Genomic DNA, 24,164 nt, shown 5'->3' with positions numbered 1-24,164 from the left:
TTATCTCCTGATCATCATTTGTTTCTGAATAGGTCAGGATATTTATTGTTCTTGGATGATATTTTCAACTATTTGAGCGAAAATGGAAATGTTTCTGAAAAATGCTTGAGCGATACTTCTCAGCTGTTGTCACTTATCCGAAATGGCGATACCAATGCATTAAAATGTAAGTAATTATTTAAATTCTTGTATAACTTGGCAATTTTTGACCGTTAGAAAAATTCTTCTTTTTTTATATTTTTATCTTGTAGAACTTTTCTTGTACTTTCTATAATGCTAATAAAATATTTTTTTTTTTTAAGTTAGTTTGAAACGTTATTCAGTTTTACAAATACAAATATATAAATACAAAAGTGACGACCAGCGACAGGCTCTGGGCCCAGCTAGACTGGTCCTAGTCAATTTACAATCCCCAGTGAAGATCAATGGCCCTCTTAAAACTGTCTACTCCTTTGCTCATTACCACCTCTTCCGGTAAGCTGTTCCAAGGTTCCACTACCCTGCTAAAATAATAATTTTTCCTAATATCCATGTTAGCCTGAGATTTAAATAGCTTAAAACAATGACCCCTTGTCCTGTTTTCAGTGCTAAACTTTAGCCCCATAACATCTTTCGTTTTAATAAATTTAAACAGCTGAATCATGTCCCCTCGGTCTCTTCTTTGCTCAAGACTGTACATTTTTAGCCTTCTAAGCCTGGAATCATAATCTAAGTGGGAAAGTCCACTTATTAGCCTTGTAGCCCGCCTTTGAACCCTTTCCAATACATTAATGTCTTTCTTAAGATAAGGTGACGAAAACTGAACAGCATACTCCAAATGGGGTCTTACCAAACTTCTATATAAGGGCAGAAGAACTTCTTTAGATTTATTTGAAATAGATCTACTGATAAACCCAAGCATCTTATTGGCTTTGTTGCTAGCAATGCTGCACTGTTGGCTAAACTTTAAATCCTGACTTATTAGGACCCCCAGATCAGTAACTTTGTCTGCCTGACTAATGACTGAACCTTGCAAATAATAACTTGTACACTTATTTCCATGCCCTAAATGTAGCACTTGACATTTCCCAACATTAACAGCCATACCCCATTTATCAGCCCACTCCGTAATATGATCTAGATCCTCTTGCAGCTGATTTGCATGTTCTTCATTTTCTACAGTCCCCATAACTTTGACATCATCAGCAAAACAATTCATGTTCCCAGAAATATTTTTGTGAATATCGTTCATAAAGACAATGAACAAAACAGGCCCTAACACTGATCCTTGAGGAACCCCGCTTAAGACCTCACTCCAATTAGAATAATTTCCCCTAACAACTACTCTTTGTTTCCTTCCGGTCAGCCAATTTTTTACCCAAATGAAAGTTTTCCCTCCTATTCCTATATCAGCTAATTTGCTAAGTAGAGCAACATGCGGTACCTTATCGAAAGCTTTTTGAAAATCAATGTAAACAACATCAACAGACTTCTTATTGTCCAAAGCTATGGTAACTTTGTCATAGAAATGTAATAAATTAGTTGCACAAGATTTACCTTTCCTGAAACTGTACTGAAAACTAGTCAATAGATTATTAGTCTCTAGAAAATTTACTATCTTAATTTTCATCAATGTTTCAAAAATTTTGCAAATCACCGAAGTTAGACTCACAGGTCTATAATTTCCCGCACTCCCTTTAGACCCTTTCTTGAAGAGCGGTGTAATGTTAGCCAGCTTCCAGTCCTCTGGCACTGTCCCCGAATTATAAGAAGCATTGAAAATGTTTGCGATTACATCTGCTAATTCCTCTGCACATTCAACTAAAATTTTCGGATAAATATTATCTGGCCACGGAGCCTTAGTCTCTTTAATTTTTTTCAAATGAAGTAAAACGTCATCCCTGGAAAATACAAAGTCCTCAAGCTGTACTATAGCTTGTGTCTTGTTGCTGTCAACTGTTGAGATACAGTTATCGTTAAAAACACTCAAAAAAAAGTTATTAAGAACATTAGCAATATCACTATCGTCCTGAATTAAAATTCCGTGCTCATCAACCAGTGGCCCAATATGACTATTTCGAACTTTCCCCGAATTAGCGTATGCAAAAAACCTCTTGGGATTCCTGTTTATGTTATCTGCCAGTCTTTGCTCCAACTCTCTTTTCTGAATCCGTACCAAATACTTAAATTTACGCCTTGCCTTACAATATTGGAGCCTATCTGCACTGTGACCTGTTTCTCTAAACCTATGAAAAGCAGCTTGCTTGTAATTTAGAGCGTCTTTAGTTTCCCTGGAGAACCACATTGGCCAAATTTTAGTGTTGACACCCTTTCTCCTAAAAGGAACATGATCCCTAACCGTATTCGCTAGATTTTCCTTAAACTCTGCCCACTGAAGATTCACATCGCTATTGTCCAATCCAGAAGAAAAAACTGCTTTCAAACTCTGCCGAAGTGCCACAAAGTCAGTATTTCTGAAATTGGGCACAACCCTAAAATTCTCTACTTTGTGCATATCAAATTTAATCCCAAACCTAATACTGTTGTGGTCACTATCTCCAATGTGTTCCCCTACACATAACACCTGAACAGAGCCTTCCATGTCGCAGAAAACTAGATCTAAAATCGCGTCCTGTTGAGTACCTTGAGTTACAATTTGATCTAAGAAACAGTCACCAATTACTTTCAAAAAATCCTCTTCTCTGCTATTACTATGGTAAAAATTATTCCAATCAATTCCTGGAAAATTAAAATCTCCCATTATGATGACTGACCCCTTGCTAGAAATGTCACTAATAATACTAAACATCTGTTCATCTTGACCCTGGCTTAAGTTGGGTGGCCTATAAATATTCCCCAAACGTAGTTTTTTGCCCTTATGACTAATCAACTCCAGCCAAATCATATCAATCTCATTAGGTTTATCATTAATTACCAATTCATTGCAAATTAAAGTGTCTCTGACATAAAATAAAACCCCACCACCTCTTTTACCTACTCTATCTTGTCTAAACAAATTATACCCAGCAATAGATAATAAATCATCATCACTTTCGGTAGCCCATGTCTCAGTAACTCCAATAATATCCAACCTCTCGTCTATAATTATGCTTTTCAATTCTTCCATCTTGTTCCTAATACTACGAGCATTTGTATAAAAAACCTTAAGTAAGCCCATCTTACTTTTATTTAATGCTGCACGATTGTTTGAATCCCAAGTGTTAAAATCTTTTCTCTTATTAGCCACCCTATTTCCGTTTCTACTGAAATCCCGATAGTTAGTACCCTTTCGAATTCTGCTCCTTAAACCATGCCCCCCATTCCAACTTAGTTTTTTGATTCTGAAGCCTCTAAAACCAAACCACTAACCATTTTGACCCATGTAGAGCTCAGATGTAGGCCATCCCTAGCAATCCAATCTCGTTTACATCTACTCCACACATCAATAAACCTGATACTACGCTTAACGCAAATTTCCTTGAGTACCAGGTTCATACACCTAGCCCGTTGGTTTAACCAACTCCTATGCACTCCATACCTGGGAAGCAAACCAACCACTTGGACATTTGCCGAACAGTTGGTTGCTTTGTCCAACAGGGAATCCCATTCCTTTGTAAACTCATCATTGTTACTATGGCCTACATCGTTAGTTCCCACCCACAAAGTAACTACATCCTCCTTATTAAATACCCCCTTCTTTTCAGCAACCCTATTTACATCTCTCACCCGAGCCCCTGGCAAACAACATCTAGCAACCTTACATCTAACTCTGCCTACTGAGTTTCCCACCTCACGCACCATTAATCTCCCAAAATTATACCCTTTGTTTCCCAGTCAGTCGCCTCAGCAATAACTTTCCCCTTTACCTCTGGAATTTTCCCACTATCTAACACACAGCTAATTCCCACATCCTTTTTACTAACTTCCTCCTTTAATTCTGGAATATTCCCACTATCTAACACACAGCTAATGCCAACCTCCTGTTTGCTAACTTCCCCCTTTCCCTCTGGAGTGTTTACCCCATTTACACGCCTACAGCCTAATGCTAACTCACCCTCCAAAGTAAGCATCCTAACTCTGATTTCTGAGAGTTCAACACAATTTGTGCAAATGAAGTCCTTCTCAGACTCATCCTTCCCCTTAAACAAGCAGAACATCTGACATAGGTCACTGTTCAGATGTTCATAGGTCAGTTTTACTGTTCTTATGTAGCACATTTTGCATGGGAGAGCTAAACGCATTTATTCTTCTTTTCTTTTTTGAAATTTTAACATCAAGAATGAAATTTAACATTTTGATATAACATCAAGCAATGTTTTCATTAATAGGTTTCATTTTTTGGATAATACCTCAAATTAAAGCATTATTTGACATTGCTTCTCTTAAATTTTATATTGACAGTGCAAATAAACGAAACAATTTCTACTTGCTGTTTTTTTTTCTTAAAGTTGTTTCTTTTATTTTTATTAGTTATTCCCAACTTAATAAATCACTTGGGCATTTTGTTTGATAATTTAAATTTACCTAAACAGTATGAATATTCAAATTCTGAACAAATAGGATGTTCTTAGTGATTTTGGTTTGTTTAATTTTAATTTTCAAATGATATAGAAATTTTTTTTTTAGAACTCATCAGGGACTTTGTACATGTATTTAACTGTCTAAAAAGGCCTTGAACATCAAGTTTTGGTTGTACACATTAATTTTTTTCAAATAACTGTAAATAACATCATTTCACTCCTTAACTTTATAAAACATGCATTTGACTGAAAAAATGAATGTGTACCCAGTAAGCAAAGTATCTTGCCTCCGTGTTGCATAAAGGTTGACAAGTCAGGAAAAATCATCTTACATTAATGCTGCCTCAGTAATGTTATGTTACTCCATTTATGCTGTCAGCAGGCTGCCACAATATTGACCGACAAGGTGTATACAGCATAATATTAGGAAAATATCAAGGTAGACTGCGTTTGTAATGCTGCATACATATTGATATGACAAGAAAATATTAAGATGTTGTTATGATCCAGTCTCTAGACAAGATGACCTTGCTTTTGTAATCCTTCGAATGCTAATTGATATGACAGGAAAATATCAAGATGTTGTCAAGACAATGTGGAATCAAACTCTAGGCAAGATGATCTTGCTTTTGTAATCCTGCATACATATTGATATGACAAGAAAATTTCAAGATGTTCTCGTGACAGCATGAATCTAGTCTCTAGGCAAGATGACCTTGTCTTTGTAATCTTACATACATATTGTCATGACAAGAAAATAACAAGATATTGTGTCATGACAGTATGAAATCAGCACGTAGGCAAGATGTTTTATCTATTTATTTATTTGTATTATTTTTACTTGAAAAACTCAAGAATTTAATTTCATTCGTTAATTATTTCTGTTATTCTTCAAGACTGATTAGTTTTCTAGCCTAAGAATATTTTCTTCAAGTTGACATCTAAACGGGAATTCATATAAAGATATTTTATTAATAATACTCACAATTTAATTTAAAAATTGAAAATTTTATAGTTTTGTGTAATATTTGACTTATTTTTAAATTCATGCTTCCAATTATGTTATAAAGATATAAAATGCCTAGTTAAGAATAGTTGCGGAAGTTTTTATAGCACACATTAAAAAGTAAAGATTGTAATAAATAAAATAAAGTCCATTTCCGAATGGATGTCAACATTGAAAAAATTCCCTAGACAAAACATATGAATTTATCTTAAAGAGTAACAGAAATAATCATTTAATAAAATTAATCTTACTCATGAGATTGAAGTGATAATATGAAATTTTGGGCGTCATGTCCTTTGTTTCAAAGTCTAGGGATGAAAAACCTTTTGGAAAATGAATGGGTATATATATTTATTTTAACTTTTTAAGCTTAAGAAGCAAGTTTAATTGGCTTATCTTCTAGATCTAGTATTAACTTTTGACATAAAGTAATTGAAATTGGTAATGTACGTTGTATGGTTGAGTGCAGAAAGTTCAAGCAAATTTTCAATAGTCTAAACATAAATTCAACTTTTTAAATTGACATTAAAAAAAAAAAATTGAAATTTTTAAAACCATGATAAAACATTTCAGGGTACGATTCAAATGGAACCCCAATCCCTGGCATGCTAGAAGGAGGCGTATTCTTTATTGGATACTATTCACAATGTGTACATTCTTTAATACAGAGAAAAGATGAATCTTCTTTACGAGGGCAGTATTGCTTAGTGAATTTAGACTTTTCAAACTCTTCAAACAATGAGGTTTGTAGCTCTTGCTGTCATTATTATTATTATTTATTTATTGCATTTGATTTTTTTTTTTTTTTTGTGAAATAGGAAGAAATTATTTTTAACTTTTTTTCGAAAAATAGATATATTTGCAAACCCCCCCCCCACACACAAAATGTAGACCTAAAAATAAGAATAGGGGTCTAAAAACCTGGATTTTTAGACCCCTGTATTCCAAATACCTACAAACCTGTTAAAGTAGTAACTTTTCCTGATTTCATGTTTAGCTTGGGAGTTAAAAAGCCTAAAACAATGACCCTGGTTTTGCCATCTGTGCAGAAATTTAGCCCAGAAACATCCTTTGTTTTAATAAACTTAAATAACTGTTTATCACATCCCCTTCTCTGCTTTGACCTTTGCTCATTACTATAAGCATTCCAAGCCTGGAATCATAAATCTAAAATAAAAAGCCCATTTACTAATCTTGGAGCCCTCCTTTGAACCCTTTCCTTACTAAACTTCTGTACAAAGGTAAAAGAACTTCTGTAGATAAAACTTCTTTAATATTTTAATAAGAAATACAAATACCTGCCTTAGAAGTTATGTGCTGATTAATTATTTTTTATTGATTAAATTGGAAGAGCAATAAAATTACTATTATTTTTAAAAATGTTTTCTATTTAGGTAGCATGTACTATAGTGTTTAAAATAGAATTTTTATTATTTAAATGTTCACTTCTTTTACTCCAACACAATCAGAGCATGTTTTAACAATATTTCAAAAAAATAAATTTTGTAATGTGTATTATTTTATAAAATATGTTTGCAGAATGATTTGAAAATACAGTAACACCTTCTTTAATAACTTATTGACAATTTGTTCTACAGTTTATACCTGAAGCATCATGGCTTATTCTTACACAAAGTAAAAAGCCTCCAACTATTGCCGTTTGTATGCCCTCTACATGCACTGAGGAGGAGTTGGGTAATGCTGTTGCACAAAGTGAGCATAATTTAATGCTTAATATTGACTTTTTAACATTTTTCAGCTATAAGAATTTATAAGTTTATTATAAACTAGTGGTACCCGCACAGCTTTGCCCGTAGTAGAAAAATTAAAAGATCATTTAGTTCGCCTGTATGTTTACAAATAATGAATGATGAATTTCTCGCCAATTTGCTATGTTCATTTGCTCGCCCATTGGCAATTCCATGAAAAGTGAAACCAGTAAGTTAAAATTTCATATTGCATTTATTTTGCTATATTATACATCATTGTAAAGCTTGAAATGTGTATTTTCAGAATATTGCATTGCTTTTTTAATAAAAATTAAATAATGAATTTTTTTCCCAATTGGAAGTACGATAGTCCGGTCTTCAAAACAATCAGAAAAAAATACCCCATTTTCAAACGCTTATTTCTAATAGCAAAATAAAAATAAACAAAATTAATTGTAGTATAGCTTAAACTATTAACATAATACCATAATAACATGCATTTATTTTAATGTTTTTACAAAATAAAATTAGGCAATTGAAATTTTAAAAAATGAAGTTCAATGTTATGTCCGTAACAAAAATTTAGCAAAAGTTGTCGTTACTTCCTAAAAAATCAAAGTTAAAAGAAATCCTTTTTTTGTCCTCGTAGCAATTCATTAGAGTAAATGTTTACCATAGTTTAAAACATTAGAATTTCTTTTGTTTTTAAAAAAATGGCGTTACAGACGCAACATTTTTTGTTACGGACGTAACAAAAAGCATTACGTTACGTCCGTAACACCTGTGTATTTCCAATTAAAAAGAAAAGTACAAGATGGCAATGAAAATATAGGTTATGACATGTAATATGATATAACAAAACTTCTGATACTGTGATTTCCAAAATGTTATAAATATTAGTGGATATTTAATTTTATTTTTTAAAATTATTGAAATACACATCTTCGCCTCAGAGCAACATTAAGACATTTAATCCTAGGAATATCACTAAGATATCCTACTGTTGCTCTGAGGTGTTCCTTTCAGGGTAAGATTTTTTGTCCTAAAAAACATGCAATAAATTCAATTGGTGTTAATAATTCTAGGTTAGCAATCAATGCTTAATAACGTGCAGAAAAATATTCTAGAAAGTTCCTTAATTTCTCAAACTTTGCTTCATCAATGCACTATGACACAAAAAATATAGTTCTCCAAGTAGATTTTTGTGAAAATTACTTAATCATTTAACACAATGAAATCCAAAGCATTTTGTGCGTAATTTTCTTAAGTGTTTTTTTTTTTTTTCAAAAAAAAATTATATTACAGATATTAATCAGTTTTTCTCTTCAAACTTCTATCATTCTGAAAGCATAGCCAAATTGATATTACTTCTTATTTAAAAACTTAGAGATAAGACTTTGTCCTGTTTAACAGTTTAAACCAAAGTTAGAGTTACTTTTTATTGTTATTTACTCTGCACAAAAAAGTAATATTTAGATTACTGTTTCATTGATGCGTTGAATTTTTTATAGTTTTAAAACTTTAATTAAAAAGCATAATTAGATTAGAGTTAAAAGTACTAAATATTAAACTAGCTACATCTGATCCTCAGATAAAGCACATTTATTTTTGAAGCAAGATTTAGACTACTTAAGCAAATGTTGGCCAAAATGTATTTTTCCGATGTCAGTTTCAACCGTTTTTTTCCACCTTTGGTAAAAACGGTTTGGGGTCAAAATGTCGCCACCGAAATGTCGCGGGACAAAATGTCGCCGTTCCAAAATGTCGCCGGGCCAAAATGTCGCCTGTCCAAAATGTCGCCGGTCCAAAATGTCGCCGGGCCGAAATGTCGCCGGTCCAAAATGTCGCCGGTCCAAAATGTCGGCGGGCAAAAATGTCGCCGGGCCAAAATATTGCCGATCCAAAATGTCGCCTGTCCAAAATGTCGCCGGTCCAAAATGTCGCCGGCCCAAAATGTCGCCGGCCCAAAATGTCGCCGGCCCAAAATGTCGCGGGTCCAAAATATTGCCGATCCAAAATGTCGCCGGTCCAAAATGTCGCCTGTCCAAAATGTCGTCGGGCCAAAATGTCGTAGATCCAAAATTCGTTTATTCAGTTGGTAAGAAAAATTTAAATGTACAAAAATGATGTTTAACACCAAATTTGCAGAATAAATGGTTACTGCCTTTAATGAATGTCTCCGTTAAAAATGGGACTGGACTAACTGAGTTTCATGATAAATTCTAAAAAGATTATTCCGTTTTGATTCGCAACTCTCGGCTGTTTTTCAGCAAACAAATAGAATACAAGCGTTACGTTATCTTATTTCTTGTGACTCGCTATCTACCAACTGTAAAACGTTGTGACGGCGTTCAGTTCTGACCTTCGCTAAATTATTTTAAAATTTTCTTCAGGAATAGTGTGCGTTTGTATGTGACCGATTTTTTGGGGACATTCTACGTCAAAACCTGTAGTAAGAATTCGAACGATACCCGCAAGTACCCATATATGATTTAGGGCTGCGTGGTTTTTTGCGTCAATTCGTTCAAGATAGTGGAGTAACTGAACGTTTTCATCGATATGCGTGACTGTCATTGCTCAAAAAATGATGAACGGAATCAAATAAAATGTTAGGAAGCAGCAGGGGGACAGATTTTGGGCTCAATAACACCAGAGGGTGGAGCAATCGAATGTTTTTTCCTTTATTTTTTATTATCTGTGATTGATATATCTCAAAAAGTAATACAGTAGACCCTCGTTTTCAGCGGGTTTATTTTACGCGGTTTCGATTATACGCGGTTGAAGCTTTGACACCTTTATTTTATTTACGCAGATGAGTTTCGGTTTTACGCAGATGCGGCAATGCAAACAGGTAACATTTTCCTCTCTTTCAAAACCCAAGCTCCTAAAGATTGCAGATTACACGTAACTAACTGCATTTTCGCGTGCTAATAATCGAACTTGGGTCCTTGGAGACATTTTATGCGATTGGTTCCAGAGCTTTTTCCATCAGAAGTAAAGTGATTAAACTCACACAGTGCAGAACTCACTGGAAGAAGAGCTTTTAGGAGTGACAAAGGAGGTCAAAACCAATGCGTATACCGACTCCGGTGACACACAACCAAAAACGCTCACATTGAAAATTTTCGAACCATCTGTAGACAATAGGAATGATCTTTCTGATTTGTTAGTGAAAGAAGATTTTATCATGGAAATGACGCAAGTGATCATGGATGAGTTAATGCTAAGCAAAGAATTGGAGGAAAAATTCTTAATGACTACCAAAAAACTATCATAGTCAGCTCTTCTTCATAAACAGGACACGAAATTAGTTTGTTTTCTTTATGCATATTGTGCATAAAAATTTATATAAGTACGCACTAAACTTATTATACAATTAGTCATCACTAGAATGAAGTATTTTTTTTTATCTACGGAACCTAATTCCTATTTTGACACTAATATTAGGTCTCAATTTACGCGGTTTTGATTTACACAGCATTTCCGTGGAACATAACCCCCGCGTAAAACGAGGGTCTACTGTACAAGGGTTAAGACAAAATTTGGTCTACAGGTATATCTTAAAGGACGAGTTGCTCATTTATTTTTGGCTTCAGTCATCCCAAAAGGATGGATCACAGAATAATTTTTATCGTGTTATGTGACTGCTAAATCTCAAGAAGTAATGCGAGGATTCATACAAAAATGTAGTATACAAGTGAAATTAAACGAAAACAAGCCTATTTTCGTTCTAAGTTGAGTTTCGTAATCGTTTACGTGAGTCAGTGTAATTAAATAAACAATGAAAAATATAATGAATTTATATATGAGAGGTTGAGCATGAGATCAATAAAATCTAAATTAGCCGTGTATTCCTCTCATTTTTGTAGCACTTTAACTAGTGTGAGTGTTAAATAAAAACTGAGTTTGCATTCTTATATAATTTGCGTAGTAAAAATTCACTAATTAAAACAGCAATTTTTTCTGAGAGAGAAAAACTTATTTGTTTATTATTATTATTATCAATATTCTTTTCTTTCTGAATTACCAAGCTATATTGAGCTGGAACTATTACTTTTTGAAACTCATTTTAAAAATAAGTCTAGGTCAAAATTGATCTGAATAATCTCATTGATATCAGTTATTTCACCCTACATTATGAAATTTTTTCTTTTCTATTTAAAATTGGAAAATGTGATTAGCTGACAAGCGCTACTTCGCATGCATGAAAGTATCCTCTTGAAAACCTTCAATAAAATAGCTGTTCTGAAATTGTCCCTTGAATGTTCTATCGAATATATAAATTTCATGAATGTTGAGAATTGAAAATATTTGTCATCGCGTAGAGTCATTTTTCAAAAATCTGAGTGAAAGACACCTGTTTTAGCAGTTCGGGGTTTCATTGATTTCAAAAGATTTGACGGTGAACATTTCGACGTAATTTCAGAATTTTACTCATAAGAGATGGGAGTTCCCACGGCAGTTTTGATCTTACTTTAACCAACGTATATCTCACTGAAAACGTATTTTTTTTTTTTTTACAGTTCTTAGGGTAATGTTGATAAATCTATGAAAAAATTAAATTTCATTAAGATACTTTTCAACTTTATTTCCACCCTGGCCCGTGATTTCGAATTTTTCCAGTGAAAGGGGAGAGGGAGGATAACGGGCGTATGTATAACCAATGCAAATTTCATAGGATTGCTATAAAAACCACTCCCACTTGTATATAAAAAAAAATTCAAAGTCGAGGACCATTCCGCCTGATCCCCTAAATGATTGACCTGTCGCTACCGTAATAATATGCTAGAGTGAAGGAGTTATTTGTTTTTACTTCATTACGCCAAAAAATACAAACCGCCTATTCTCTTGCCATATTCAAATTGTGCCTCACTATTCTTTCATTCGCGTTTAGAACAATTTAGTTTTACTTCCATATCAATTTTTTGTCTGAATCCTTGCGTTACATCTTGATCCTTTATGTTACATCTTGAGTATTATTATTAATCAGATTAAACGAGAAAGAGAATTCCGTTGCAGCAGCCTTTCACATGTTTACGTTTGTAATAGTATACAGAAAAACGCATGTTTTTCTGAAAACTATTAATTTTCTGGAATTAATCTGATGTTTACGAATTAAGACAGGAGAAAACGTTTGGAATTTTTGAAGGAACTTACTCTGAAAGGCAATTAATATTCTTTCGCAACTTTTATGCTGGAAAGCATCGACGTACATTTAAATTTTTCGTACAAATTGAACTAGCGAATTTTAGGCCGGCGACATTTTGGACCGGCGACATTTTGGACCGGCAACATTTTGGACCGGCGACATTTTGGGCCGGCGACATTTTGGACCGGTGACATTTTGGACCGGCGACATTGTGGACCGGCGACATTTTGGACCGGCGACATTTTGGACCGGCGACATTTTGGACCGGCGACATTTCGGGCCGGCGACATTTTGGGACGGCGACATTTTGGGCGTATACCGGTAAAAACGTACCAATCTATTAAAAAGCAATCGAAATCAAAGGCAACTGTTAAACTTTAAACGAAATTTGGCAGTTAATATGTTTGTTGAGAGATATACAAAATCATCGAAAATTCTCAACCTGTAAAAGTACTCCCTTGTAGAAGCCCCCCACCTCCCTCCACGTTTATGTTAAAAATTTGAAAAATTTATTTGTAACTGAATAATTTAACTTTTGTTTTGCTTATTATCCTCTTGGATAATTTTACTTTTTATGACGCACCAATTTATATTTTATATTTATTTACATGGTGGTATATGCTCCCTACCTCCCAAAATCTTTAAAAACTATTAAGTAATAACTTAAAGGGTCAAAATAATGTGTTAATCTAGACCATTGCACTCTCTTAACAAAAATTATTAGTATACTTAAGCTTTTATTTGCTTTGTGCAATTAGCATATCAGACATGTTACGTCCGTAACACTTTTATGTTACGTCCGTAACAAATATATAAATTTCTATCATAAATTTTACGAATAATATCCATGAAAACTTTATGGATTTAGAAAGCTTGAAATCTCTAGAACAAGTATTTCAAAGAAAATTTTAGAAATCTATGAATAATTCACAGGAATATTGGCAATTGTATGACAATGTATACATTTTGCTGTTTTCTGAGTTACGTCCGTAACAGGTAGTTTTTAATTTTTGTTACTTTTTGTAGTAAAGCAATCTGCACCCAAATTTTTGATAGCATTAATAACACCAAACTACACAACAGAAAAAAGAATAGTAGCTTTTTATGAAACCAAAATTGAAATTATGCGTGTTTAAAGTCTGATTGTTACGTCCGTAACGGTGGAATTGCCCCCCATGTTGCTGTTCCACGTTATGATAATTTCATAATTTACTCTTCCACGTCGTGATAATTTGCTCGGAAATTTTTTCTTAAAATTGGAATAGAAAAAGAACAAAATCGAATTTTTGAAAAATCGCTTCGAGGTACACACCCCCATGCTATAAACTAATGCTGTGCCAAATTTCATGAAAATTGGCGTAACAGTCTAGGTGCTATCTGCGTGACAGAGATCCTGATAAAGAGACTTTCAGCTTTATTAATAGTAAAGATAACCAAAATTTTTGATATGAGTCAATAATGGTGAAGTCTTCGTGAGATTGCAGGTTTTTTCCCTTAAGTGTTTCATGCATCAAGACTTTTTTTTTTCTTTACATTTTTTAACATCTTTTTGCTAAACTGGATGTTTAGTTGCCAGATTGCGAGTGAATATTTTTAGGTCTGATGAGAGGTTGCATGATTTTGGATAGTTGTGGCTGTGAAAAGTAAAGGGATGTAAGTGGACTTTTTTAAAGTTACTAGTAAAGTACGTTTAAAGTTCAGATCCAAGGTAGGCATTCGTTGAAATTTTTTTCTAAATCATGCACCTACCAGTACTACAAGTATAATCTTATGCCACAAAACAGACCTACTCCTACCATTTGTACTGATGATCTCCAAATTTTTAGCTTTGGCACTTGCATTCCTTTGCTTCTCACTCCCTCAGTTGTATAAATGCAAGGCAAAATATTCATTATCTGGCAGGCCAAGCTGGATTAATCCCTTGTCTTTTTAATGCACACTGAAGCCATATTGAAACTATTTGTTTGAACTTAATTTTCAATTTATTTTATGTTAAGCAATTTCAAAAGGAATTGCCATTCAAATTTGTGGTTATAGCAGGGCATGAAAAGATTGTAAAAGTTAATTTTTGCATAACTATTTTGAGAAATCTTACAATGCGATTTTTGACAATGAACTTCAATTTGCATTCTATGGAATGCTAATGATTATACAAGACTATTTCTAAATGTAAAATACAATTAGAGATGATTTTTAATAATGTGGGGAATATACCTCTATTAAAAAATATTTCTGAAAAATTCTGGCTGTGAATACATTTTATTATTCATTGTTTTTAAATTTTTGCATCAGCGGAAGCTTTTGCGTCCACTACTTGTCAAAGTTATACACTGTATAATTTTGAAGGAATTGATCTAAATAAAAATGAACATCATTCATTTTGATAAGTTTAAACAACTGGATCATGTCCCCTCTGATCCTCCTTTGCCCCAGGCTATACATATTGAGCCTATTAAGTCTGGTATCATAATCTAAATCTGAAAGTCCCCTTAATAGTCTAGTTACCCTTCTTTGAACCCCTTCCAATTCACAAATATCTTTCCTCAGATAAGGCGACCAAAACTGCACGGCATACTCCAGATGAGGTCTTACTAAACTCCTATATAAGGGCAGAAGAACTTTCTTAGATTTGTTTGAAATAGATCTATTGATAAATAATTTGTTCTTGCTTGTCTGGGCATATATGCAACATGGGCGGATTTATGGGGGGTCAGAGGGGGGCAATGCCCCCCCCCCCAGTTTTGGGAGGACTTTATATAGTAACAACATATCTTCCAAAAATTAAAAAAAAAATCATTATTTTTTCGTTTTTGAATAGTTCAGAAGAGCATGGGTGGATTTATGGGAGGGGGGGGGGCAAAGGGGACAATGTCCCCCAGTTTTGGCAGGAGTTTATATAGTAACAACTTATCTTCCAAAATCTTATAACAAAAAAAATCATTTTTTCTTTTTTGAATAGGAAATTAAAGTTTATTTTTTTCTTTTAAACTTAAAATAGCCGTTTCTTACAAAGTTCGAACAATACTGTACAGCTGTATAATCTACTACTCAATTTCAGAGACTGGAAAGTGCAAATTATTGATAGGTTCTAAAATCCCTGAAAAGAATTGGCGCAGTATAGCCTACGAGGGCTCTTGAGCCAAAAACCCAATCTAACCAACCAAACCTTGAAAATAATTAGACAAGTCTTTGAAACTCCTAAGCAAAGTGTGCTTCAATTTTATTTCTTATCAAGTGTATAAATTATGAATTGTTCAAATGGGTAGAATGTTACTCTCTTGATACCTATTCTCTAAATCTGTGGACCATTTCTTTTAAAGTATGAACTTGCATCACAAAGCTCTTTTAAAGCGTAAAACTTAAAAAAAAATTATTTGCCTATTATTTCCAATTAACCCTTATAAGACTTCAAAATGCAGAATTTTATATCCATTTTAGATAATTTCCTCCGGGGGAGTAACTCCCGGGCCCCCCTAAAACTGGAGATATTCTATATCCCACTTAAAAGGGAGCACTGCGTCACTCTCTTAATACCAGCCCCCTCTCTTTTAAGGTCAATTTAAAAAGGACAGCATGATTACACACAGTAATGAAAACGACACATAAAAAAGTCAAGAATGGCCTTACGCATCACAGAAAACAGACAAAAACATGGGAGGGGGGAGGGCAATTAAAAATGTTGCTCCAAAAAAAAAAAAAAAATCCTGCCCCCCCAGGAACTCAGTCCTAAATCCGCCTATGATATGCAAGTCTTGTTGTTATATGCTTTGTGTAACATAATTGTTTTAGATATTTTGTGCTTTTTTAAAAATTAATATTCTCTTTAATTCTGTTCTAATAAAAAAAATGTATAGGTTAAAAATGTTTGTAGTGGAAAAGAAGTATTTATTCCCTGACTTATGCTGCAAAACATTAAATGTATAGTACAATTATTGTGGAAAGTAATGGAATCATTAAAATTTAGGAATTAACCAATGAAAGCGTTGAAGCTTGTGCTGTTTCTGAAACAAGTTGTTTGATTTATTAATAGACTGCATATTTTTAGCGAAGAATTCTAACTTATGAGCTAATTTTTCATTTCTAATTCATGACATTTATTTTTGATTACAAATAACAATCTTGCGACTAGGTATTTAGCAAACTGCTTTAAAAGGTTTTTTGTTTCTAAATAGCTTTTTAATCTGTTTTTTGCCTCCTTCTGAAATAGTTGAAACTTTTTACTTTTCTTCTTGACACTAGGTTTATCCATCCATTTTGAAACTGTAAAAGGCAAAGTCTCATTATGTCATGGAGATGTTACTGGTCTTTCATCTGATGTTGGAGCAGTGTCATTTTTGTAAGACTTATTTTTTTTCTTCTACATTCCAGGGTTCGCCGATATATATCATGATGTATATCCGATATTTATTTTGAAAGTATCATGATATTTTCAATATTTATCTTTTCAACTAAGATAGTATTAGTATAAAAATTACTCATGGTAATTTTGTTAATTTATTATTAAAAATAACCAGAGTTATGTACTATATTTTTATGATGTATTAATGCATCATTAATGTAACTAAGTAATATAATATTCCTTTTTATTTTATGTTAATAAAATTGTTAATGGTGTAATAAATAGAATTAATATTAAAAGTGCCTAATTAAATATTAAATTTTCCTGACATTGGTCAGCAAAAAAGAAAATGTATTATGACAGTGCACCAACTAATGCATAATTTTATTTCTGAATTATACAACTGTGTACAAGTAGCTAACAGAAGAAAAACGAGTAAAACAGCTAATGCTAAATCAGCTACATTAAAATTGATAAAAATGTAAAATGAATTGTTATGTATATGGTAATTAAAGGAATCTTAATTTTAAGTCTACATATTGTAATAATGATGTAAGAAAATAAAGAGTGATTTGAGGTTGCATTTACTATTTTGAAAACTTTAGTTTGTAGTTATTGAAAATATCGGATATATATCAAAATATCCGATATATATCAAAATATCAGATATTTTCGATATTTTCGAACCCTGCCTAATCAATAAATATTTTTCAGTGCTGAGAGATCAACAAACTTTTTTGTGTTAGATAGGTTTTCATCTCGTAGAATGTTGTTCTCTTCAACAACAACAAATAAAACTTAGAGAAATTTTTCTTGCCTCTTAGAAACAATAATAATCTACATAAGAAAGTTACTTTTATTCAAAGAAATAAAAATGTTTCAAAAAGCATTTCAAAAATACTATTTAAATATTTTTAAAAAATAATTGTACATAGTTTTTTGTGTAAACAAAGTGAAATATAGTTATTCCAACCTCACTTGGCTTCTTAACTTACTTGCAAAACCAAAACCTTAAAAGGCTGCAAATTCATATAAGTTCTTAGGCCCTGTGCTGCTTCCAGATATAAGTTTATCACGAGGTCTTCAGCCTTGCTAATTTGCTCTTCCATATTACAGCTTTTACTATGGCAAACTTGGTTACTTAAAATGACTTTTTTTTGTCTCACTAAGCGATTGGATAGTTACTCATCTTATATTCTAATATCTAATTCATTAATTTTAATATAACCTTCATCCAGTATTTCTTACAAAGCATCAATTTTAAAATTGTGTAATATTTCATTAATGTTACTTTTGTCGGAAAAATTTTAATTCTTGAAATAGAGCCTTGTATAAACGTACACCAACAATCTGGTTACAAGATCCAGGGGCTACCATTTTGTCCTTGTTATGAACTTGTCAGTCAGGAACAGTCAATAACCACGGCAGATGTCCTCTCATTGAAGCTGAGATTTTCTTAAAACTTGTAGCTGTATGCAGCTTATTACCAAAAAGCTTTTACCTTCAATTTACAAGTTGAACCACAAAATTGCTTGTGGACACTCTCTGGTGTGCTAAATCAGTTTTAGCTTCCAGTTTGAAGATAATCTCAGCTTTAATGAGAGGAGAAATGCCTCCAGCTTGCTTATGGACTATTCCAGCCTAATGGGTTTATAACAAGAACGTAACTTCAGTTTCTGGATGTTGTAACTAGGTTGTTGGTGCATGCTTGTAGTTCTGCTTTAGCCCTTATCTGTAGGCAGTAATTAGCAGCTTAGAGCCTTATTGTTTTTACTAAGGATCTTTAGTTTTCTTCTCTCACCAGCAGTTTTTTCAAGCACAAAATTTTTGCTTGTTAAACCTTGGAAGAATAATCTTTTTTATCACTATTGTCTAAAAGATATAAATATGGCTACAACTATTTTGCTACAAATAATGACACATAATGTCATTCATAACATAATACAATAGTTAATGCTAAGCAATTAACCATTGTTTGAAATTGTAATAAATTTCGTAACTTACCAATTGGTTGCAGCAGTATGGGAAGGGTCGTGTCACTTGCTAATGATTTTCTATTTGTAAATGCAACGTCATGTGTTGAAAAATACAGCACACAAGTAAATGAATATCTCTTATGTACCGGAGGTGTCTGACCAATGTTTCTCTTTCAAAACTAAGTTTTGCTATTATACATAGGCAATTAACTCATGAGTTAACAAGATATTTTTGACTGAAAATATTTGGCTTCTCAAAATTTTTTGGAGTTTACTCAGTTTATCCAGATTATTTTGCATTGTGTTAATCAATATGAAACTTAAATAATCATTGCTTTTTTTTTTGTAATTTTCTCTCCTCTAGAGTAATATTCTCCATATTTTGTACAATTGCATTTGTGGCTACTGCATATGACTTCTTTGTTGAGCGAAAGATTTCTGTTGATAATGCTGCTAAAACTGTATCAACTGAATTGCTATGTGAAAAAAGCAATAAAGGTAACAGCACTTTTTCGTTTTGTTTCTTTATTTTGTTGTTAAATAACTGGTACATACTTCCCATTTTTATTCATACAACTTTTATAAATTGCACAATATAATAAGTTAATACAGTGAAACCTTTGTGTATAAAGATACTGTCTGTAATGATAACCTGTCTATAATTTTTTTTTGGCTCCAGCAAAATGTCAGCATGAATAATCAAACTGTCGACAACGATAAAATGTCGATTACGATATTATTTTTAGGTTCCAACAGTATCGTTGTTGACAGGTTTTACTGTAGAACACTGTATAATAAGTTAATAGAATAAAATTACCTTTTTGTCATGAAAAACTTGAGCAAATTTATTAGCATTTTCTAAATGATATAGAAAGGGAGAAGAAAATCCTGCAACATAGACAACTCCTGCCCTGAGCTTCAACTTAATGAGAATTTTAATTGAGATATGCATCTTTACATTCATAAGTAAGTTCAGGGTTAAAGACAAAGTATATCTTAGTTAGCAAAACTCTTCAATATTTAATGTGGGGGGGGGGGGAAGCATAGACTTGATGAAGCTAACTCTACTAATACTATTTATTTTAATGGAAATTTACAGATATTGTATAAAGTATTGTAGATGATGTATTTACTAATATAATTTACAACCTGTTGTCATATGAGGCAGTGGGATGCAAAAGAATGTAAGTACCAATTGAAAATTTGAAGATAATCAGTACAGGTAGTAGGAGAGCCTTTCCTCTATCTTGGGGCAAAAGATAGTTCTTGTAGCCCTGGTTGGTGCTGCTATACAGATGACCATTGGCTTTGTTAGATTTTTTTTAATATTTTCCATTACATCAAAATTTAGAGAGCTGGCATTCTATTGATTCAAATTGAAACTTTAAAAATAAAAACATAAGAATGTGAAATTTATTATTAAGACTAAGCCAAGTGCTTTTTTATGATTGATGTTGAAAAGTTAAAGCATTTCTTTGTAGTCTGATATATAGTTATGGTTAAATGAATGAATTATCAACGTTTTGATGCACAAAAATTGCAAAATAGGCTATTTTTGTGCTTAAAAAAGTCTGTAATTAATTCATTTAGTTTTCAAGCAGAAAGGTATTTATCCGTTATATCGGGTTCTAAAACTTTTCTGACTCACACACCCTTTAACCAACAAGAATTTTTTCATGGCACCCTATATACATATTGAAATTCCTTCCTGGTTTTGGAAGCCTTATTAGAACCAGCAACAATGCTGACTTTACTGTAGAATGAAACTGTAAAAGTTTTCTTTTCGAAATGTTCGACATATGCAGCTTTCGTGTTGCCACAGATATTCACTTGCTGTAACACTTCACGATCAATCTTAGAAAGTGTGATGGGGATCTTTTGGTATAAATTATAACAAATCAAGTGTCTCATGTGGCAGGAACTCGCGATTTTTGATGTAACAGCATTACAAAATTGTTTGGAGTTAGGTCTAGAGATCACGGTGCGCAGTGGCCTTGGAATTAGTTAATTGTTGTCATCAGAACCTCGTCAAATTCAAACGACTAGGAAGCTCGTTATTGAGGAAATGGGGAACACCTGTAACATAATTGGGGGGGGGGGCTTATCTTAATGAAAAATGAACCACTGATCATGACATGACAGCGAGTAGGAGAAGAATTAGTCTTAAGACTTGATATCTACAGCATTACGAAAGGTTCATATATTGAACATTTGGAAAACAAGATTTGTGGAGATTCTTTCTCCAGTAAAGCCAACATTGTATTGCTAATATGTATCTTCAATAAGCCAACCAAGCCCTGGAAGGAATTGCAACAAAACCCGGACACTTCGCAGCACCACTCGTCATCTCTGGCGGCACCCAGTTTCAGAACCTCTGCGTTATATAGTTTTTTTCTCTTTCCTCCAAGACATGCTAACAGGTCTTGAGAAAACCAGTGATTAGATTAATAAAAAAACAATTTTTTAAGGATGAAATGTGAGGCAGCAGAGAAAGAAAAAAATATGTGTTATTTTGATTTTTGACGTTTTAGAATGATTGACTTTTAGTATTAAAAAAAAAGGGGGAAATTTTTTTTCCCCAATTTCTGCATTGCTGAATTGTTATTTGAAATACAAAGCATGAAAATATGCTTTACATTGGTTTTGAAGTTTATTTTGGATTTTTAATGCGTGAAATTGACTTGAATATTAATCATAATTATTCTGAATGTACTGTTTACTCAGCAGTATTTTTAATAAAATTCAGCCAAGATTTCAATGCCAGATTCAAATTGCAACTCATTTTATACATTAATTGTGCATAAAAAAAAAATCAAGTTTTAATGTTTTTCTCCTATAGAGCCTGGAATATTTCTGCGATGTCTTTTAGCATTTTCCTTCAAAACAAATGCTCGAAAAATCTTCAGCGTTGGAGGAGGAGGAGAAAATATACGTTCTCTTCATGGCTTAAAATTTTTAAGCATGGTTCTGATCATCTTAGGGCACACTTACTCTTTTGCAACGCAAAATGTATACTTCCGTAAGTATTGATTTAATAATTTTTAAACAATAAACTGTCTTGAAAGTTTCTATTTTGTATTAATTCTTGTATAGCTAAGTAATTGATGTTGTACTTATAAAGTTAAACTTCTAAATATGATAGAAGCCTTTCAAATTGCTCTTTATATTATTATTGTTCTCATGTCCTCAAATGTTACTAAACAGTATCAACAATTGTTGCAATCAAACATGCTAATTCATATTGTTTTTTTTTTCTTTCATAAAAACATTTCCTCTTGAAATTTTAAGATCAACTAGTGGATAGTTACCTTAACGTAGCTGTTTTAACAGCTCAAACTAATTTTTCACATTTTTAAATGAATGTTTATTTTAAAATTTCACGTTTCACTTGCACATTTTGTTTATTTTTTATTTTTAGAAGGGGGTCTTTTACTATGATCAGGGTGGTGACAGATCAGGGAGATCAGGGAAAAGTCAGGGAACTTTATTAATCAGGGAAAAGTCAAGGAAATATCAGGGAATTTTGAAAAAATAACAAAAAATCAGGGAAAATTTATTTTATGAAGAATTTTTTTTTTTGCTTTACAAAATTAAGTACTCTAATTCCCTACGCATTTTCTGCCAATGATCTGTTAAAAAAAAAGTAAAATTAATGAGGTGTGATTATACACTGCGGCATATTTGTGCATCTTTTTTCCTCAACGTCAAAGTATTGAATCTTACTTATTAACCAAAGGATGAAGTTCCTAAGATTGCTTCTGTGTCTGTTAGGTTGTTTATTTTACCTAGCTTGAAATTTCATTTTACGCTTTCAATGCTACGTAAAATAAACAACCATACAGGCAAAGAGGAAGCCTTCATTAATGCCTTAGCTTCTTTGTCTTTATTCCGTTGTCTTGAAGTGATTAGCGTACTGTAATCACGATCTCAAGAAGAAATCTTTGGTTTTTGAATTAATACTATAAAAGCTTAAAAGTTATCACTTCTTTGCATTTTTAATTTAATTGCTAAAACTGAACTTTCAATAAAAAAAACTTTGTTTTTTGCCGTTATACTATTTGTTGCCACCGCAGATTATAAAGGTTTTCTTTTCTTCAGACTTAAGTGATTCTTCAATTTTATAACCAAGTTGTATTCTTTTATATGTTTTAAAATTAACTAATTGCTTTTTTTTTTCTTTTTTTTTTCTTGCATTTCAAAGTTTTTTGTTACACAAAAGCAATCTAAGATTTTTTTTTTCATTACATACTGAAATGATTTTAAATAGAGTTAACTTGTGTACTTAAGAAAATTTTTTTATATTGTTAAAATGCTGTATTCATTCATTAAAACCTATGTTCTTGATTAGATAAAAGCTCCCTATGAATGGATGTCAAATGGTTTCATCTGTTTTGCATAAATATTCTATTCTTTCACTATTACTTGTTATTCTTGCAACAATTATTGTACTGTTTGAAAACTTAGTTCAAAATTACTTTAATTACTTTTTAGTTCTATCTTAAATACACATATGTTTTTAAGAGTAATTTTAATAGTTTCTTAAAATTCTCATGCTAAGTGGTTTCTGGAAGTGAAGTATTTTTTTTTTTTAATTTTCTATAATCTTTCCATTGTAGAAAAATTTAATGTACTGTTTTGTAGGTTCCCCCTCCCCTCCCCCAAAGATTGACTTGATATATTTTTTTAACCATTTTATTAAAAAAAAAGTAACATCTTTTGAAAATATATCTTTAGTTCAACAACTTTACACAGCTTAAAACGTTAAAAATACTGCATTTTATACAGATATACAATGGATTTCAAGTAGAGCAAAGAAAGAAAACCATTATCATTGGTAACGTAAATCAGGGAAATTTGGTGAACTTAATCAGGGAAAAGTCAGGGAACTTTTTTTCACAGTTCCTGTCGCGACCCTGATTATATGTGTAAAGATTTTTTATTTTTCTTGAAATATATTTTGTGAACATTTCTTTACATTTTTCAAAACCTGACTATTACTTTAAAAAGCATTCATGCAGATAGCTAGTTTTGTAATGATAGACAAGTTAGCTTGTTAAAAATATTTTACAAATTCTACCTTAATCAGTTTCAAGTAGCTCCAATCATTGAGCATAGAAAGTTAGTAATCATTATATATATATATTCTGAAAAATATAATTTGAACTGAAAGTACACAGTGTGGCGTAATGGTAGTATGTGTGGCTGAGTGGAAAGCAAGTAGTTACCAGGGGTAAACTTAACATTGTTTATTTACACAGCTATTTACATGATTCAGAAGTACACAATTGATTCGTGGTTAGATAGATTTCTGGAGAGTCAGAAAAACATGACTGACCTCTCCAAAGTTTTTGATCGTTCTCCTCGTTTTCCGAGTCGGCCGCGCCCCAGCCCCCGCAAAATTCATCTCCCCTTTTTCTTGGAAAATAAACGGGGATTCTCTCTCTCCTTTCCCAAGGATGCAGCTGGTCCATGGATGCAGGTGGCCA

At 32.6% G+C, this 24,164-nt stretch overlaps 1 protein-coding gene across 2 annotated transcripts in view; it reads left to right on the top strand.

Annotated features, from left to right (window-relative positions):
- Nucleotides 1–24,164, top strand: part of LOC129217442 (nose resistant to fluoxetine protein 6-like) — a gene marked incomplete at its 5' end in the record, with an annotated part of 68,452 nt that continues 44,288 nt past the window's right edge. For both annotated transcript variants that reach the window (XM_054851741.1, XM_054851740.1), the window contains 6 exon segments: nucleotides 1–166; nucleotides 6,079–6,248; nucleotides 7,104–7,218; nucleotides 16,603–16,699; nucleotides 19,043–19,176; nucleotides 21,518–21,697. In XM_054851741.1, the coding sequence (XP_054707716.1) occupies nucleotides 1–166; nucleotides 6,079–6,248; nucleotides 7,104–7,218; nucleotides 16,603–16,699; nucleotides 19,043–19,176; nucleotides 21,518–21,697 (862 nt within the window).

Source organism: Uloborus diversus, chromosome 2, assembly GCF_026930045.1.
Source record: "Uloborus diversus isolate 005 chromosome 2, Udiv.v.3.1, whole genome shotgun sequence".
Taxonomy (NCBI): Eukaryota; Metazoa; Arthropoda; class Arachnida; order Araneae; family Uloboridae; genus Uloborus; species Uloborus diversus.
The sequence above is the reverse complement of the archived record's forward strand: the minus strand, read 5'-3'. Positions and strand labels throughout refer to the sequence as shown.